The 20189-nt window shown below is 38.1% G+C and overlaps 1 protein-coding gene across 5 annotated transcripts in view; it reads left to right on the forward strand.

The window, feature by feature from the left end:
• The window catches only part of rasal2 (RAS protein activator like 2), a 75930-nt gene that overhangs the window by 45845 nt on the left and 9896 nt on the right, over positions 1-20189 (forward strand). For 4 of the 5 annotated variants that reach the window (XM_053498812.1, XM_053498548.1, XM_053498725.1 and 1 more), the window contains 12 exons: positions 976-1088; positions 3782-3935; positions 5926-6024; positions 6262-6816; positions 6925-7069; positions 9244-9388; positions 10141-10377; positions 10602-10803; positions 11543-11739; positions 11908-12757; positions 18942-19073; positions 19281-19483. In XM_053498812.1, the coding sequence (XP_053354787.1) occupies positions 976-1088; positions 3782-3935; positions 5926-6024; positions 6262-6816; positions 6925-7069; positions 9244-9388; positions 10141-10377; positions 10602-10803; positions 11543-11739; positions 11908-12757; positions 18942-19073; positions 19281-19483 (3032 nt within the window). The remainder of the gene's footprint in view (positions 1-975; positions 1089-3781; positions 3936-5925; positions 6025-6261; positions 6817-6924; positions 7070-9243; positions 9389-10140; positions 10378-10601; positions 10804-11542; positions 11740-11907; positions 12758-18941; positions 19074-19280; positions 19484-20189) is intronic. The other variant, XM_053498631.1, reaches the window with a different exon arrangement.

Raw genomic sequence — 20189 nt, forward strand, 5'->3', positions numbered from 1 at the left:
ATTTGTTCATAGAAAACACATGATCATTTTTCCAACCTGCGGGTGCCGCTTTTATAAAAATCATTTGGCCCGTCCCAGTCCGCCCCGCACCACTGTATCTATTTTTACAACCCGCCCCGCACCTGCGACCATTAAATAGACATACTAGGCATTGTAATTCAAATAAAAACAGCCTTTATTTCAGCCTGAAAGTGCTTGGAAACATCGCCCTGTAAACTGGCAACAACATATGATTATAAATATGAACGATAAATCAGGTCATATTAATAACAAGATAATGATACACATTTTAAATATTTACAAAGCACCGTTTGTAATCTAGGCTAAACAATTTTTTATTTTAGATTTTATATATAAGGCAGGCCTACAGTTTACAGCCAACGCTAAATAACCACTGACTTTTTTTTTTTCATTTATCACACGGAAATGTTCATTTAGCGTTTTTACGTCCACTGTGCAAAAAAAGAATAATAAAACATTTGATTCAGCAGCCTGACCTTTTTTCTTTTAATGATGTAAATTCCCCACCTTAATTTCTCGCGCACCTCGTCTTCCATCTTCACTTTTATTTCTTTGTTTTTGTTGTGACTGGCAGCGGTGGCTGCTTGGCGCTTTTGTGACTTGTCACGTGACGTGACCTTATCAAAAAAATAAAAAAAAATTTATATAAAATATGAAAATAGATATTCCCAAATATTTAATATAGGCTATAGGGAATTGCACGCAACATACATGGATTTTTTTTTTAATTTTGTTTTTAATGACCCGCTCCAACCCACCTCGCAATTAAAGTGACAATTTCTTTTCCCGCCCCAACCTGACTACTTGCGGGGTCTGCAGGTTACCAGATGACCCGCGCATCACTCCTGGGCACTATTCAGAGCCCCTGCTTATTAAAACTGAATAACATTAAATACAGGTTATATATGTGGGTATTGATTGTGCATTACAATAACAGACCTCCCTCTTGTTTAGGGTTTTTTCAGTAAGCGGCTAAAAGGATCAATCAAGAGGACTAAGAGCCAGACCAAACTGGACCGTAACCCAAGCTTCAGGCTCCCATCACTACGACCTACTGAGAATGAGAGGTGCGATATTTGGTTTGTAAACTATTCTACATCACGAAGTGATTATTTCTTAATGGTCTTTCCTGTTACACTCTGCATTTAAGTAAAACATACTTTACAAATTGTCATATCAATATGTTTGTTTTTTTTGTTTTGTTTATTACATTATAGTTCCTTAGTTAGAGGAATATAAAATTACAGAGATAATACCTGTCACTTGCTGTGACATAAATCCATATTTTTATTGTATGAAAACTAGTCTGCTCTACTGGTTTGGTTAGTTTATCTACTCAGAACAATACAGTCTTTGTAATTCTTTAGACTGAATGATCCCGGAGATACTGAAACTGAAAAACTAATTCAGAATACTACGACTACTTTAGCATTCACATGGTCATATGATTTTTAGATCTTGTACTCGGTATTGCTTTAAGGTAGGACAGAGTTCTCATATTCTTTAACAGAAGTGAAAATTACACGTGCACAACACATTTCCGAAATATCCAGAGTGCTGCAGCATCCCAACGGGTATGATCTATGAAAGAGAGTTAACTTTGTACACATTGGTCGAGGGACAACCCAGCAGCAAGTGTTAAATTCTTCTTGTTTATCTGTCAAAAACAGATAGAAATCTATAGAATAGATTTGTAAAAGCCAAAGAATTACAAACTCCACTGGACACTGGCCTTCCAGGTCTGAATTTGAGGGTCAAACCAAAGCATAGACACAAATCCATAAGAGCACATTGCTGAGCACTTCCTGCTAAAAATCTCATACACATTGGTGGGCATAAAATAAGAGAGGATGTTTAAAGGTTTAAGATTTAGTATTTATCACTGTGTGTAATAACTATGACAGTGCAGTCGAAACTGTTCATATTAATGTTCATATACTGTTTCATATGTCACTTATTACATCAGTTGTACATCCTCTACTTCATACTGAGAGTTGATCTAGAAAAATTGAAAGGACTTATTCTTGTCTAATCCCCCCAGTTCTCTACTGCCACCTTGTGGATCAGTTATCAGTATCAATTTATACTGTCAGAATATGTGTATTATGTTTAGGTTTATGATTAGGCAAACTATTTAGAAACATTTAGATAGTAGGTCGTAGCATATAAAAACTGTCCACACCAGTGTATTTCTATATGAAATAAGTTTTATTAAGCATTTCTCCTGCTTCTAAGCATTTCATTGATGAGACAAATTATAATTTATTATGTTATTGTTAATTATATTAATTAACTATATTAATTTTAAATATAAAATTCTTATGCTCAAAAGTATGTGGACACCTGACCCCCTGTCCAAATTTGATAATCACTATTGGACAGCATTTTTCATGTCATGACAACACACTGTTTGATGTTAGAAAAGGTGATACCTCAGTGGTGGGTTGGGTGTAGTCTGCCAGACCAAATGTCGCGTTTTTTGTTTTTTCTTCCCCTAAACTGCCTCCTTTTGGCCATTTTCTTAAAAAATATATACTGTATGTGTAAATAGCCAATGATATTGGTGCTATTTGCACAGATTTTGTCTTATTCAGTGAGCTCCGGGGATGAATACTTATCCACTGAGTGTTTTTTTTTTTGTTTGTTTCTTGTATTTAATTAAATTCATTATTGCCATCAGAATAATTTATTTGTTTATTATTTTAAGACTAAAAGAGAATAAGAGACTGCATTTCTTTGTTTAAATGCTGTGTCTTGGGCTGTTATATTTGTTACTTATTTGTTAATTCTGGACTTTATTGCGAAAATTGTTGAGTGTTTGTTTAGGCCGAGACATTTTTTTTTTTTTTTTAATGACTGGAAGCAGACATATTGCACTGAGATACCTAAAAGATAACTGAGGTAATTTTATTGACGGTCACTAATGTTACTTTCTGTTTGTGTATTTATGAGCTGGAGGCATTTGTTTAAAAAAAACATGGTTCGAACATTTAGTGTAACAACAGCTTGCACAAGTGCAGGTGTGTTTTGGCTGTGTGTATGTGGCTGTACATGACAGCATTGTTTGAGATGTTTGTGCACATTTCAGACTCCTTGGCCACCACTTCTCTTAGGTGCATCTCTATAGTGACACTCTCCTGGGCTTCAGGAGCGTTTTCCTTGTTTATCAGCTGCTCTTCAGCAGAATGGTGTAGTCTAGTCACCTTCTGCTGCACCTTTATGGCACTGTGGCTTGTAACTGATATAAGGGAGCAGTCAAGTAAAAGGCATTTATTTTTATAAGGAATATTGTGGACTACACAGACGACATGAGCCACTGATATGCTCTGGGGAGATTCCCTCAAGAGGATCTTTAGTTGCTTTTTGTAGGTATTAACTTTCTCTTCCTGGAAAACAGTAAGGTCGAGCTATACTACTGAATTTCATTGAAAGATTAGGTATGTTGGGAGTATTTGTCTTTTGAGGACTCTTTTTCTTCTTTTTCTATAGTCATGTCATTTTTTTCTGTCAAGTATTTTTATTTGTTGTTTGATGACTGACGAAGATGCGAAACCCATTGGACAAAATTGGACAGGCTAATTGTTTGAGTACCATGATTTCCTTTACACTGAATCTCATATGACTATTTCAGGGACAGCAAGCGGGATAAGAACTGAAGGAAAGGATTCACTTCAATAATGCATTTTTTCAGCTAGTTGACTAATGGCTGAATATGAATAATTAAAAAAAAATCAGTTTAATGTGTTTGTAATAAATATAGGTCACGAGGCCTGCCCAAGCTGAAAGAGTCTTGTTCACATGAGTCTTTGCTCAGTCCAAGCAGTGCAGTGGAGGCACTAGAGCTCAGCATGGAGGAGGATGTGTACATTAAACCGCTTCACAGCAGCGTGCTCGGACAGGAGTTCTGTTTTGAGGTACATGTATCAGCTGTTATTACTATATTATTGTATATAATGACAATATCATGTATATATTCATGTTTTTTGTGTAATTGGGTTTCATATAATTGAAAGCCTAATTTACTTTAATATACTCTTTTAATTAAGGTTTCCTAACCTTAATTATTACATTAATTTTAGTCATCTCTAGCCCACGTCATGTGGTTTGTCTCACTTTCAGACATGCAGTGCATCCGGAAAGTATTCACAGAGCTTCACTTTTTCCACATTTTGTTATGTTACAGCCTTTTTCAAAAACGGATTAAATTGAGCTGAGATGCATCCTGTTAATCATCCTTGAGATGTTTCTACAACTCAAAGAAAAACTCAAAGAAACACACCTGTCTATATAATGTCCCACAGTTAACAGTGCATGTCGGAGCACAAACCAAGCCATGAAGTCCAAGGAATTGTTTGTAGACCTCCAAGACAGGATTGTATCCAGAAAAGGTCTGGGAAAGGGAACAGAAACATTTCTACAGCGTTGAACATGCCGATTAACGTAGTGGCCTCTATCATCAGTAAATGGACAAAGTTTGAAAAACAAGTTTTTTGTTGAAGCACCTTAGGCACCAATCACAGCCTCAAGTCTTTTTGAGTATGATTCTACAAGATGTTTTTTTTTTTTTTTTAGGTTCTCCTCTCTAAACAGAGAAACACTGGAGCTCTTTTAGACTGACCATCAGGTTCTTGATCACCTTCCTGACTAAGGCCCTTCTCCTTGATCCTTCAGTGGGCAGACTGGCCCAAAGAGTCCTAGTGGTTCCAAACTTCTTCCATTTATTAATTATAGAGGCCACTGTGCTCATCAGCATCTTCAATGCTGCAGAAATGTTTCTGTACCCTTTCCCAGACCTGTATCTGGATACAATCCTGTCTTGGAGGTATACAAATAATTCCTTGGACTTCATGGCTTGGTTTGTGCTCTTGACATGCACTATTGTGGGACAGTGCATGGAACCAAGAGAGACAGCTGTGTCTTTTCAAATCATGTTCAATCAACTGAATTTACCACTAGTGGACTGCAATCTAGTGGTAGAAACATCTCAAGGATCTCAAGGAAGCACATGTGTTCAATTTTAAGTTTCATTGCAAAAGCTGTGAATAGTTATGTACATGTGATTTTAATTTTTTTTATTATTATTTATTTATTTATTTATTTATTTTTAATAAATTTGCAAAGATTTTAAACAAACTCCTTTCATTTTGTCATTATGGGGTATTATTTGTAGAATTTTGAGGAAAATAATGAATTTAATTCATTTTGAAATAAGGCTGTAACATAAAATGTTTTTTGCAAATAGATGTTTGCAGATGACATTGTGCTTTGTAGCGAGAGCAGGGAACAGGTGGAAGAAAATTTGGAGAGGTGGAGGTATGCTCTGGAAAGCAGAGGAATGAAGGTTAGCTGCAGTAAGACGGAATACATGGGTGTGAGTAAGTGGAACCCGAGAGGAACGGTGAGGCTACAAGGGGCAGAGGTAAAGAAGGTGCAGGACTTTAAGTACTTAGGGTCAACGGTCCAGAGCAACGGAGAGTGTGGAAAGGAGGTGAAGAGGCGGGTACAGGCAGGTTGGAATGGGTGGAGAAAAGTTTCAGGTGTGTTGTGCGATAAAAGAGTATCAGCGAGAATGAAAGGAAAGGTGTACAGGACAGTGGTGAGACCAGCGATGCTTTACGGCTTAGAGACAGTGGCACTGAAGTAAAGACTGGAGGCAGAGTTGGAGGTAACAGAGCTGAAGATGTTGAGGTTCTCCTTGGAAGTGACAAGGATGGATAGGATCAAGAATGAGATCATCAAAGGGGCAACCCATGTTAGATGTTTTGGACATAAAGTCAGAGAGGCCAGATTGAGGTGGAACATAAAATGTGGAAAAAGTGAAGCACTCTGAAAACTGTATGGATTACACTTGGCTGGATTCTTACATAATGCCTAATTTTGACTATGATTTTCTCTTTTCTGTAGGTGACATACTCAGGGGGCAGTAAGTGTTTCAGCTGCTCCTCAGCTTCTGAGAGAGACAAATGGATGGAAAACATTAGGAGGACTGTTCAGCCAAATAAGGTACTTGATGCATTTAGGTCCTATCTTTTTTTTAAAGCACATTTAGTTATTTCTGCATTTTCGTTAGTCAGCATTATCACTTTGCATTGCTGTTTGCTTTGTGGGTTCATGTTGCTTACTGTTTAAGTCAATCAAACTTTCTGTCATTTGCTCCTGATGTTGGCAAAACAGAGGCATACAAAATCAAACAAGTTATCTAGTTTCCTGAAAGATAAATGGTGCATTAATCATCCTTAGGACAACTGCCGGCGTGCAGAAAATGTGCTGCGCCTTTGGATCATCGAGGCTAAAGACTTGCCGCCCAAGAAGAGATACTTCTGTGAGCTGTGCCTAGATGATGTACTGTATGCACGCACCACTAGCAAGATGCGTTCAGACTGTCTATTCTGGGGTGAGCACTTTGAGTTTGGTGGTCTTCCTGCCATTAGTAGCATCACTGTGCATGTTTACCGTGATGCCGACAAAAAAAAGAAAAAAGACAAGAGCAACTATGTTGGACTGGTGAACATCCCCGTGCAGGCTGTAAGTGGACGGCAGTTTGTGGAGAAGTGGTACCCAGTGAGCACACCCACCAGCAGCAAGGCAAAAGGCGGAGGTCCCTCCATCCGTATCAAGTGCCGCTTTCAGAGCGTTGCAATCCTTCCCATGGAACTGTATAAGGAATTTGCAGAGTTCATCACTAACAACTACACTATGCTGTGTTCAGTGCTCGAGCCTGTAATCAGTGTGAGGAATAAAGAGGAGATGGCCAGTGCACTTGTACATATCCTCCAGAGCACAGGCCGTGCTAAGGTACATTCCCTTCATTCTTAACACTTGTTTTGTAGTGGGTACTATTGATCATCAGTTGATGGGTTTTTTTTTGTCTTCACTTGCTAACACATTTTCACTTTGCTTTAGGATTTTCTGACAGACCTGGTCATGTCTGAAGTGGATCGGTGTGCAGATCATGATGTGTTAATTTTTAGGGAAAACACTCTGGCCACCAAAGCCATAGAAGAGTACCTCAAACTTGTGGGTCAGAAGTATTTGCATGATGCCCTAGGTAAGGAACATGTGAGCATACTAAGATGTGTATTTGCAGTTTAAATGAATTTCCTGTATTAACCATGTAAAAAGTATTTGCTCAAAAGCCCTAAGAATTTAATTTAATTTTGAGACTTTTATCTCTAACACAATTGAGCTAAAGACAAATTAAATGGAAATGCTGGATTGTAATGTAATCATAACATATGAAAAACATAAAATTGCACATCATGACCATTTGTAATATTTTTCCTTTGCCATTATCGCCTCCAGTTTGTTCATTAATTGATAATATGTAAAAAAAAAAAATTTTAAATGTATGTCCTCTTATATGCTTATATGACTCACAAATCAAGGTGAGTCTATCGGTAATACACTATACAAATAAAACTTAATTGAATTGAATGAATTTGCTTTAATGATTATGATGGTTTAATGCTTTATTAAATTTAAACACATGCTCTGCATTACGTTTTTAGGTCATCAGTCCATATCCCTAAGTTCTTAATTGGTGAGCTTTACGTCCTCGCAGATCAACTGATTCAATTTATAAATTTATCCAAACTAAGGTCATGGTCACAGCAAGGCCAAATGCAAACAATTTTCTAAAATTACAACAATGTTTTTAAAATGTTTCTGTTTAGCCAGATAGGACACCCTGTCTTTCATGCTAATTCATGAGAATTATTGTATAACATTGGAACTAATATTAATTAATTCAATCCTTAGTCAAATTATAACTAATTAGCATGAAGTTGCCAGGATATCTATGGTAGCTCATAAGTAGCTACAAGTAGTACAAACTAAGGCAGGATGTCTAGTTCATGTCTAGTAAATGCTTATCTTATTTATGTAGTTACTAGTAGATTATAGTAAGTACATTGTAAGGTTATTGCTAGCCCACCTGTCTCAGTACCACAGAAGATCTACTGTATCAAAAACTGCTGCAAAAGTTAAAGCTGGATCAGGTGTCAGAACACAGTTCTTCTCAAGCTTGCTGCATGTGGAGCTGCATAGCTGCAGACCAGTTAGAGTAGCAAAGCTAACACCTGTCTATGGCTAAATATAATGCTCTGGGCAGTTTTCTAAAATCTTCAGTCCTGGCATTCGTGTGGATGTTAATACCAGCTAAACATGGTTACAGAGCAAGTACAGAACACTGCTTTATAGCAATTGTATTCCCTAATGGTACTGCCTTTTACAATGTGATGATTCATACCGACACTACAAAATTGTTCAATTTTGTTCAAATTGGCCTCCAGATTTCCCAATCTCAATATGATTGAGCATTCTCTGTGATGTGCTGGACAAACAAGAGAGATCTATGGAGGCCCCACCTTACAAATTGCAGGACTTGGTACTATGTACCACACCACACCTTTAGAGGTCCTTTAAAGGGGGACCTACACATTATTAGGCAGGTGGTGTTAACCTTCTCAATATGGACAGGCAGACGCAAAAGGCTGAAGGACATCGACAGTAACAACTAAATAGAACATTGACAGTAACAGATGATTAAATAGAACTCATTCTCATGTACTATATATACCGTAGTATTCTTTACATACAGAAGTTTTTTTTTGCCAAATTATTCAGCATTTGCTTGTTTGTGAACATTCCTCTAATATTACCATGTTTATGCACACACACACCCACAGACACACATGCAAACATTAGTGTGAGTGAAAGGTTTCATTTTACTGGAACCAGAGGGCTCCAAATGTGTACTAGCATGACACAGCGGGTAATGTGCATTGCAACAGTTTGTACCCAACAAACTGAAGAACTTTGACACAAATTCCATCAAGGGAGTACAGTCTCACTTTTAGCTCCCACCACAGGCCCGGTCAGATAGTCAGACAACTGCACAACATGTGTATGCAAGTGAGAAGAATTGAAGATAAATGTGTGCGCCTACACACAAGAAATTATATTGGGAAAAATAATAGACTGACTATATATCATATAGTTTATATAGATTACCATTCACACAAGGACATTAAACTCATGCCAGTTATATTTGTCCTAAAAACACTATTATATTAGGACACCTGTGATTGTGGATTGACATTAAAAGTCAAACATTACCGATCTTTTTTTGACTACCGATTTGCTCAATATAAACATTTGATTTTTTTATTATATGTCTGCCTACCCATTGAGACATAACCAATTTATTTCCCCATCTTTAAGGAGAGTTTATCAAAGCTCTGTATGAGTCAGATGAGAACTGTGAAGTGGATCCATCGAAGTGCCCTAACAGCGAACTGCCTGAACACCAAAGCAACTTAAAAATGTGCTGTGAGCTAGCGTTTTGCAAGATCATCAACTCCTACTGGTAAACTCAATTAAACAATCCAGATACATGTTTTATACAAGTTTTGTATTTTGTACAAAATTTTGGATGTAGACAAATGTTTGACATTTGTTTTAACAGAAATGGCAGTGGCCTGGCCAATAAATGTGTAAAGCGAGCAGAATTGGCAAACTTAAAAATTCATTACATTTAGTGACTTGGGCACTGCTATTTCTAGGAGTTTGTCATCCACTTGTTCTTTCCTTCTCAAGTAAAAATAAAATGTATACTTTAATTACAACATTTTGTTTTTAACCACAGACTTTTTTAACTGTATACATTTCATTGAATATAATTCTATCATTAAATGTTAATTTACCTTATATAGCCCAAGCATCTTTTTTTTCTATTTTCACTGTGTCTTATTAAAGACACGTCTTTAATAAGACACAGTTCCTTTCGGATCCTTTATTCTACCCCTGCTGGGGCTTCTGGGTATCCTATTTCAATCCCCCAAATATTTATTTTTTAATCTTTATATTTCCCAATTACATGGGCAAATATAGGAAATATTAGGAAATTCAGGATTTGAATACTTGTTAAGTATAAATGTAACAGTTAACTAGGAGAACTAAAATATAATTTAGAAAATGAATATATAAATTCATAAATTATTTTCCTTGTTTATTTCTGAATGGATATGGATTAAACAGATTTTACATTGATTTACACAAGAAGAGAAGTGGTTTTTTTTATTTGTTTATCTCCTATATTTATGGTGTTTTGTCACTTAGTGTCTTTCCACGTGAGCTAAAGGAAGTGTTTTCTTCATGGAAGCAACAGTGCCATGCTCGGGGGAAGCAAGACATTAGCCAGCGGCTAATCAGTGCCTCCCTGTTTCTTCGCTTTCTCTGTCCAGCCATCATGTCACCATCCCTCTTTAACCTCATGCAGGAATATCCTGATGACCGCACCTCACGCACACTTACCCTCATTGCTAAAGTTATCCAAAACCTCGCCAACTTCACCAAGTATGCAACACACCACCACATTAAGTATACACTGTACATGCTATAACTAATTATATTTTTAGGGTTCCAAATGTCCAGATATACTGTTCTATTTATATTATATTCTATTGTACTTAAATATTACAGGGTTCTCAATTATAGATAGTACATTCTAGAAATCCATTTGTTCTAAAAACTATTTCTAAAATTTGTAAATCTCATGAATAATTTCATGTTGTCTTCAGATTTGGTAACAAAGAGGAATACATGGCGTTTATGAACAATTTCCTGGAGCATGAGTGGGCAGGCATGACTCGTTTTCTGCTGGAGATTTCCAACCTTGAAACCATCTCCAACACACCAGGCTTTGAGGGATACATTGACTTAGGCCGAGAGCTCTCCCTGCTGCATGCCCTGCTGTGGGAAGTGGTGTCTCAGCTAGACAAGGTACAGAAATGTCAGTTAAAGCACCGTTGGAAACTTACATTTATATATTATGTCTTTCTATATATTCAATTTCTGTTAAGTTTGTTTTGTTTTGTTTTTTCCCCCAATTTCATAACTTACCATGGTCAATCTCATTGAAATGTAATTGTACATTTTTTTGACATGTTAACTTTTATATTAGATATGATTTGTGAATTCCTTTTATGTTTACATTTCATGTTTACATTTCTATGCTTAGAAATTTTTGTTCTCATTTAAACAAAATCAGTGGTGCATTCCTGTTCCCACTCCTTTAACCCTCCTCTAACCCATGCTGGCCCTGGGCCTCAACCTTGTAGCCTTATTATGTCTTGACTTTATTATTTTCTCACAGTGATGTGTTTACTTTTGGTCATTAGCCAACTCTTTATCACAGACATTCAGACTTGATATTTGGCCTTAATGCATGTGCATTTTACCTTTTAATTCCACTATTTAATTGGTTTATTTTGGAATGGCTCATAATTTTTTGCAAGCATGTATTTTTTTTCTATTTATTCTTAATTTTGAATCTTTTTTTCTTTGTCCCCATCTCCATGTTCTATTATCTCCCTTTTTTTATTTTCCTCCTCTATTTGCTCCCTCCATTTTTCCACACTGTGTCTCCATGATTCTGCTGTGCCAACACCAATGCATTATGGTATCTCTTGGTCATCTCCTTCCTTAAACCACTTGGACTGAAAAAACACATCAACCCCAGGGTGACAATTCCTTCCTGCAGGCAACAGTGGCCAAACTAGGGCCTCTACCACGTATCCTGGGTGACATCACACGTGCACTGTCAAGCCCCACACCACTCCAGCAGCAGCTGCGACGTTTCCAAGACCAAGACTCCACTCACATCAGTGGCAGTGTTTCTTCAGGACTACAGAGGATATTTGAGGACCCAAATGACGGGTACAGTAGATAGCCTTCCTTGTAAAACATCACTTATTCTGCTATCAGGTCTTAACAGACTGAGAGGATTTAGAATTGCTTTGAATAGCTTCCGAATGCAGTGGCAGCTGATTAATTGGGTTCTGTGAGTTTTATGGGGTTTTCCTTATGTTTCTATTTTTTTTACAGTGAAATTCAGAATGCCAAATCTCCAGTGCAAGAGCACACAGAAGTTTTGTCACGGGGAAAGCCACCCTTACTGTGCCAGCAGCCATCATTGCACAGCATGAGCTTCTCTGACAAAGAGCGAGAAAGTCATCTTCCTAATGGGCGTAGCATCTCCTTGATGGACCTACAGGACTCGCATCTTCTTCTTGAAGCCCCACCAAAAATGGGCCGCGTAGGCTCCCAAGCGTCGATCGGTCCACTACCTTCCCCTCTTTCTCACCCACATCATCACCATCCACAGCAGCAGCAGGCCAAAGTGGTCATGCTAAGGGAAAATGTACCTCAGAGTGCACCACAGGTCCGCCGGCCAATGCAACCGTCCTTAAGCCAGCAGCGCAGCCTACAGCCCCTCTGTTTTCAGAACCCTGTTTACCAGCTCAGCAACATGCATGCACTGCGCTCATCTCAGGCACCACTTCAGGCCCACTCCAGCTCAGAAAACCTAAGCACAGCAAGCTCACACAGTGCCAGCCCCAGCACTACACCCAGAAAAAGGTTGCCCTCTACCATCAGTCTTGAAGAAAAAGAAGCACCGTCTCCTTGCTGGCATACAGCTATAGTTGATTCTCACGCAGGGTCACCAGTTATGGTTGTTGCCAGACAGAGTGGTGCAGGGACAGCACATATTGTAAAGGTAGAACAGCAAAGTAGGACAAATGCAGGGGTGTCACGCTCACTGCCACATAGCACCTCACTACGCAGCAGCAGTAGTGTCAATACAGACCCACAACAGCAAAGTGGAACAAGCTCCAGACAGCAGTCAATCTGCTCAAGAGAAAGCCCCATACCAAGCAGCAGAAATAACAGACAGGTATGCACATTCATATGGATTTACAATGCATGGCAAGTTGAGTTTCTTTCCACATCAGCCTTGGCAAACAGGTTGAAGCTAGACCCTTTGATTCCACCCAATCAAAATCTTAACACCAAACATATACAACATATAAAGATATTATACACAACTGTGTGCATTATTTTTTTGGCAACAGTTTGAGGAAGTCTTAAATATGGGTATGATTACAAAAATCTTATGCACTAGTTTTTCAGTACAAATCTTGTGTATACTGTATATTTGTGTGTGTTTTATGAGTGCATTACTAAGTAAGTACAAAAAAAGTTCAGTGTTCCAAACATTCAATTAAGTTTTCTTTGTTACAAAAAAGGGTATTTCAGTAATGAGAGCATCATATAATCAGAGGTGGAAAGAGTAATAAACTGTTGTACTCAAGTAAAAGTACTGTTACTTCAGTGAAATTTTACTGAAGTACAAGTAAAGTTACCATTATAAAAATCTACTCAAGTAAATGTAAAAAGTAGCTCATAAATAATTTACTTAGAGTAAAAGTTAATGAGGATTTTTTTTTAACAGTGGGGGAATGATGAGGCATTCTAGTGCAGTTCAAAAACGACAAGCAGATACAAGTCTCAAACTAGTTGTTTTTAATTAAAGAAACACCTTTGCATAATAAAGCTGTTGCCTTTCTTGTGCTTAAAAATTAAAGTGGTTGCTTAAATATGGTGTCTAGGGTTGAGCCGTACATCTAGAGAATGGTTCTGGGTTCTGTTTTAAACTGTATGGAAATAGTGGTATATGGCAGAAAGAACCAGATTCAGTCGTTAGCTGATGGAATAGTGTGATTTGTAATGCTTTACAAAAATATACACACAACACCAGGATCAGCTTGGATCAGGGTGGACCCAGGCCAAAAGTTTGGAGCGCATGAACTGGACACAATATACACACGCGAGCGCAACAAAGCACAGCAACACAAACAAATAGAAACATACCAACATTTTGCGTGTCACAGCATTGGGCAGGGGTTTGCTTTGTAAGAATTTGATGGCATTTCGTTCTTGTGATTTTAGCGCGTTTGTTCTCCCCGCCCATCAATCAATTAGTACAGTGCAGCGTTTTTTTATACTCTGTAGCGAATATGTTTTAAAATGTAGCTAAGTACAATACTTTAGTAAAATTAGATTTTAAAAACTACTTTTAAAAAGTAGAAGTACACAAAAAAACTACTCAATTACAGTATCATGAGTAAATGTAATTCGTTACTTTCCACCTCTGCACATAATAACATAATAACTGTCAGTTAACATAATAACAGACCATCACTGACAAATAGTCACTCTAGCACCCTGACATCAATCAGTGCTCTAGCCAGTCATGGGGGTCTGTGAGCTTGCGCAAGTGGAAGGAGTGTATAGTGCTGTCCTCTGAGTGTGTTACGTTGCTCTCTTCAGTGTGTGAGCAAACAGTTTGAAAAGATGTGGTTGGCCTGTGATGTGTCTCGGAGGAAACGCATAATAGCCATCAACCCTGCCTGATAGTTGTAGCCTTGATGAGTAAGTGCCCTAATGACTAGTAGGAACATCTTACCTTTTATATAAACTCAAAATAAAGAATTTAAAAAAATTTAATAAAAGCATAAAAAAAATAATCAACTTCACCAAAAGTTTGAACATCCTTGCATTTTAACAAATTAGAATATCGTTGAAAAGTTATTTTAAAAAGAAAATCTCAAGTATTCTAGATTCATTACATGTAACGTGAAATATTTCGAGACTTTTTTGTTTTAATTTTGATGATTATGGTTTACAGTTCATGCAAATCAAAAATCCAATCTTTCAGACAATCACAGCAAGCCACAGAAGGTCATCACTCAAAAGACTGGCTATTGACAGTACTGTATTAAAGCATATTTTTGGAAAGTTGACTGGAAGGGAAAAGTCCATGACCTGTTGGCATGATCAGTTGTTAAATCAGACAACTTGTCGCTTTACTGTACTTATAAACCTTTTTTCACAGTGCTTCTGTTATACGGTCATTAGTGCCAGCTAATAGAGAAGAAACAGCCAGTCAGAAGTAGTTTGTGGAAGTCTGTGATTGGCTAGTTTTGTGGCAGTTTTGTAAAGCTGGACAAGCCTACAGGCAGAGTTGAGCACTCACAGAAATTGGATCTTGCACGTATGCGCAAAAAAACCATTGTATCCATAGGATTTGGACCCTTCTAACCCCGACCCCCCCCCCCTTTTTTTTTTGCATATTTGTCACATTTAAATGATTCAGGTCATCATGCAAATTTTAATATTACACGAAGATAACACAAGTAAATACAAATTGCAGTTTTTAAATCCTCTTTTTCTTTAGGCTGTTGTTTCACCAACCTGTCCTTCCACACTACATGCTCTCCCTCACCACATTCATAAACTTCCTCTTGTCCAAACCATCTTAATCTGGCTTCTTTTACTTTGTCCCCACACCATCCTATCAGCACTGTCCCTCTAATATACTCATTCCTATTTATTCCGTTCTCATATACTCACTCCTACTCATTCCATTCTTGTCACTCCCAAAGCAAATCACAGCATCTTCAGCTCTCCCACCCCCAACTTTGCTTCCTGTCTTTTTGTCAACAGCAACAAAGTAAGCACCCCCCTTTTGAAAAGCTGAGTTAAATTTCCTTTTCAAGAAATCACTTAAATAGAACCTGTCTAACAAAGTGAAGCATACTAAAAGATATTCAAGAACAGATGAGAAACAAAGTAATTGACATGCCTCAGGGTTACATAACCAAGCTAGGCCTTTGGGACACCAAGGAAACCATGGTAAGAGCCAAAATTATTCCGAAAGCACAACAGCAGCTCATCCAGGAGCTCATAAAAGAACCAAGAACAACATTAAAAGAACTGTAGGCCTCATTTGCCTCAGTTAAGGTCAGTGTTCATGATTTAACAATAAGAATTTTTTTTTGTTGTTGCATATTTGTCACACATTTTTTGAAAGAAACTGCTGACCAAAAAGACCACAAAGACTTGTCTCACATTTGCCAACAGATTATCCCCAAGACTTTTGGACAACTATTCTGTTGTTTAATAAGACAAAAGTTAAACTTTTTGGAATGCATGCATCCTGTTACATCTGGCATAAAACTAATAAAGCGCTTTACAAAAAGATCATACCAACAGTCCAAAATGGTGGTTGTAGTGTGATGATCTGAGGTTGCTTTGCAGCTTCAGGACCTGTATGACTGCCATAATTGATGGAACCATACATTCTGCACTCTACCAGAATTGGAGAATATCTGGTTATTAGTTCAAATTCAAATTTTATTTGTCACATACACAGTCATACACAGTACGATATGCAGTGAAATGCTTTAGACAACTGCCCGTGATCTTAAAATAAAAGACTATGAAATAGAAAAATAAATATGAAAAGGAAAACAGAAAGGTAAATTTAACTAAGAAAGAATAAAATAAAATATAGAATTAAAATAAAATAACATAACTGTACAGTAATAGATTAAGTATAAATAGAAATGTCACGGATTTAAAGTGTTTAAAGTGACTGTGCATCCGGGTAACAGAATGTCCAGGGGGTGTGCAAATATACTTGAAGTACAGTAACACAAGTGACTTGTGATAATTTAACTTAACTAATGTCCACGAATGTGTAGTTGTGCAGTGGCCACTAGTGTAAGTGAATGTCCAGAATGTCCACAGCGAGTGCAAAAACCATGTGTGTGGATGTGCAAAATGGATCAGTACTGTGTGGTGTACTGATTAAGAGACCGTATCGCCTGTGGGAAGCTCCTCCTCAGTCTCTCTGTGTTGGTCTTCAGGGAGTGGAATCGCTTTCCTGACCTCAACAGAGAGAACAGTCCATTGCTGGGGTGGCTGAGGTCCTTTAAAATCTTCCTGGTCTTGGTCCAGAACCGCTTGCTGTAGATTGAGTGCAGGTCAGGGAGCTCGGTGCGGATGATGCGCTCAGCTGATCGCACCACCCTCTGTAGAGCTCGTCTGTCCTGCATGGTGCTGTTCCCAAACCAGGTTGAGATGTTTCCCGTCAGGATGCTCTCTATGGTGCGGGAGTAAAAGTTCCTGAGCACCTTGGAGGGCAGTCGGAAGTCTCTCAAGTGTCTGAGGTGGTAGAGACGCTGTCGGGCCTTTTTCACCACGGTTTTGATGTGACAGGACCATGACAGGTCCTGTGTGATGTGAACACCGAGGTATTTGAAGCTCTCCACTTTCTCCACTGGGCTCTCGTTGATGATGGGGGTCTTGTAGTTCCTCTCCTGCTTAGTGCTGAAGTCCACTATCAGCTCCTTTGTCTTGCTGACGTTCAGAAGGAGATTGTTCCTCTGGCACCAGTTCTCCAGATTCCCAATCTCCTTCAGGTAGGCCGACTCGTCGTTGTCAGAGATCAGGCCCACCACGACTGTGTCATCAGCAAACTTAATGATGGTGGTGGAGCTGGAAGTGGCCGCACAGTCATATGTGTACAAAGAGTACAGCAGGGAGCTCAGAACACAACCCTGGGGGGCTCCAGTGCTGAGAGACATGTCTGCCCATCCTTACTGCCTGTGGTCTGGCAGTTAGAAAATTAGAGATCCACTGGCACAGAGATAAGCTGAGTCCCAGGTGCTCCAGCTTGGTGGTGAGTGTAGAGAGAATTATGGTATTAAATGCATATGTATTAAAAAGTTCTTGAGCTTAAGCTCAAGGCACAAATTTCTCACAATTTTCTGGCCACATTGATGAGGTGTAAGCTATAATCGGTAATATTAAAAGAAAAAAAGGCTTGAAATTTTTTCACTTCACGTTTGATGAATCCTATAACATACGAGTTTCACTTTTTTCAATTAAATTACAGGAAGGGACTTTGCATCATTGATGGCTTGCAGTTTTTTTTTTTTTTATATATATAATTTTGGATGATTTTGGATTTATTTTCTCAGGTGCCAAGGTGCTGAAAATTAATACGATGTTTTATATAATTAGCTCAGAAATAGCCTTTTTCTTTGGCAAATCGGTCATGCAGCCTATATTTAAGTACATCCTCATTGGGCATCTTGAAACAGCTACACCTTTTTTTTTTTTTTTTTTTTGCAATGAAAGCTATATTTCAGCTAAGTTGCTTACTGGTTTTTCTTTGCATAGCAAACAATTTTCCCTGGCTGAAGTTTTGTTGTTTGTCTACTTCTCTGTGACTTGGTATCAACAGAACCCCTAATAACTTCTTTATCAGAGTTTAAACAATAGATTTTTTGTATATCTTCTTATATCCTTATATATAGTTACCTTCACATTTTCTGAATGATCATTTGACAGTTCTTTTTGCCTACCCCATGGCTCAGTATTGAGTCAATCCATTCAAGCTTTCCACATTTTCTTATGCTGACAAACACAGGGTTAAAAGGTTCTAAAAACTTTCCATGTGCAATTTGCATGTGCTTGCATGTGTGCTTCTTTCTCTGTGAGTATGTGGTCTGTTCCTGTATGTGTGTATCCGTTTCTGTGTGTACAGTATATCTGTCTGTCCCTGTTTGTATCTGTCTATGTGTGTGTACGTGTGGTTGTTTGCATCTGCATTGTCAATCTAATAAAAAACACTTCTTTATTTAAAAATTTTTTTGAAAAAAAATCAGATTTCCATAAAACTTCTTTTAAATAAATTACCACTTAGGCAGCAACTACAAACATTAAACCTGATTATATAGAGTAGTATAAAGAAAGAAAGGAGCGATTCTGCCTTTCGGCAAGGAAAATCATACCCACACTAGTAGTGCTGGTAAACTTGGTAGCTGTTGTTTTATACCAGGTGTTTTAAAAGAACATTGGCTGTTAAAGTGATAAGCAATGACCAACGCCAAGCATCACATGATCACAACTGAGCCAATGGTTCTTCTCTCGCGCGCTGCGGAATTACAGTATGGGTAATTGGTTCCCATGTTCAGCCTCAGTGCGCATGCATCACTCGTATAGTCAAGATTTGTGCAAGAGTGTACTGTTTATTTTAACATTGTGACTTTGTGTGTGTGCCCACGTAAAGCATTATTTTCGTCTAAGTGTAGTGACTGTTCTTAAGTAACTGTACTGCTACAAACACCCCCAAAAGGAAAAAGGTTTAAAAAAAACATTTGAGCAATAAAATTTTTGTCCAGACAGTACATTCTGAGATTATGATTGTGTGCGTGTGCACGTTACAGGTGCACTCTCCTGTGGAATCAGTTACCATGTCTCCAGTGGAGCGGACAGCTGCATGGGTGCTGAATAATGGCCAGTACGAAGAGGAAGAGGAGGATGGCCAGAGCAAGAAGGAAAGCAAGCATGTAGAGAAGGTAACAGTTAAAGTCAAGTAAAGTTCAATTGTAAGGAAAAATGTTTTTTTAGCTAGACTACCATGAAAAAAGTATTGCTCAGTAACACTAAACAGACACTATATTATGTCATTGAATCACTATCTTTTCCAGCCTCACATGTACAAAATGTTTATTTAATATTTCACATTCCCATAAATATTCTTTATTATATGATCACTCCTGTAGTATGAACAAGAGATCACAAAGCTAAAAGAGCGGCTGCGTATGTCTGGTCGTCGCTTAGAAGAGTATGAGAGACGGCTTGCAGCACAAGAGCAGCAAATGCAGAGGCTGCTTTTGGAGTATAAGACTCGCTTGGAGGATAGTGAAGAGCGCCTCCGGCAGCAACAGGAAGAGAAGGACAGCCAAATGAAGAGCATTATTCGCAGGTATATTTGTGTATACTAAAAGCAATGCAAAGGTTTCAAACTCCATTTTCCTTAGGCTACTCAGTGAGGCAAATAAGTATTTGATACACTGCTGATTTTTCAAGTTTTCCCACTTACAAAGAATGGAGAGATCTGTAATTTTCCTCGTAGGTACACCCCAACTGTGAGAGACAAAATCTAGAAAGAAATCCAGAAAATTGCATTGTATGATTTTTTTTATAATTAATTTCCATTTTATTGTATAGAATAAGAATTTGATCACCTACCAACCAGCAAGAATTCTGACTCCCACAGTCCTGCTAGTTTGTCTTTAAGAAGCCCCCCTATCCTCCACACATTGCCTGTTTTAATTGCACCTGTTTGAACAGTTACCTGTATAAAAGACACCTGTCCACACATTCAATCTATCAGACTCCAACTTCTCTACTATGGGCAAGACCAAAGAGCCATCTAAGGACACTAGGGACAGAATTGTAGACCTACACAAGTACACAAATACTTATTTGGAAGCAGGAAAAATGGGCGAGTGTAAGGATCTATATAACTTTGATAAGGGCAAGATTAGATTTTGCCTAGATTGGCTTATTAGTCCCTACCAAAAGTGGTCCATGGAGGACACCCAGTGAACCTTGAGTATGAATTATTAATGTTAATAAGGGGGAAGCTCTGAAGATGTAGCACTTACTCCATCTAATGTTGAGACTGG

This window comes from Clarias gariepinus, chromosome 1, assembly GCF_024256425.1.
Source record: "Clarias gariepinus isolate MV-2021 ecotype Netherlands chromosome 1, CGAR_prim_01v2, whole genome shotgun sequence".
Taxonomy (NCBI): Eukaryota; Metazoa; Chordata; class Actinopteri; order Siluriformes; family Clariidae; genus Clarias; species Clarias gariepinus.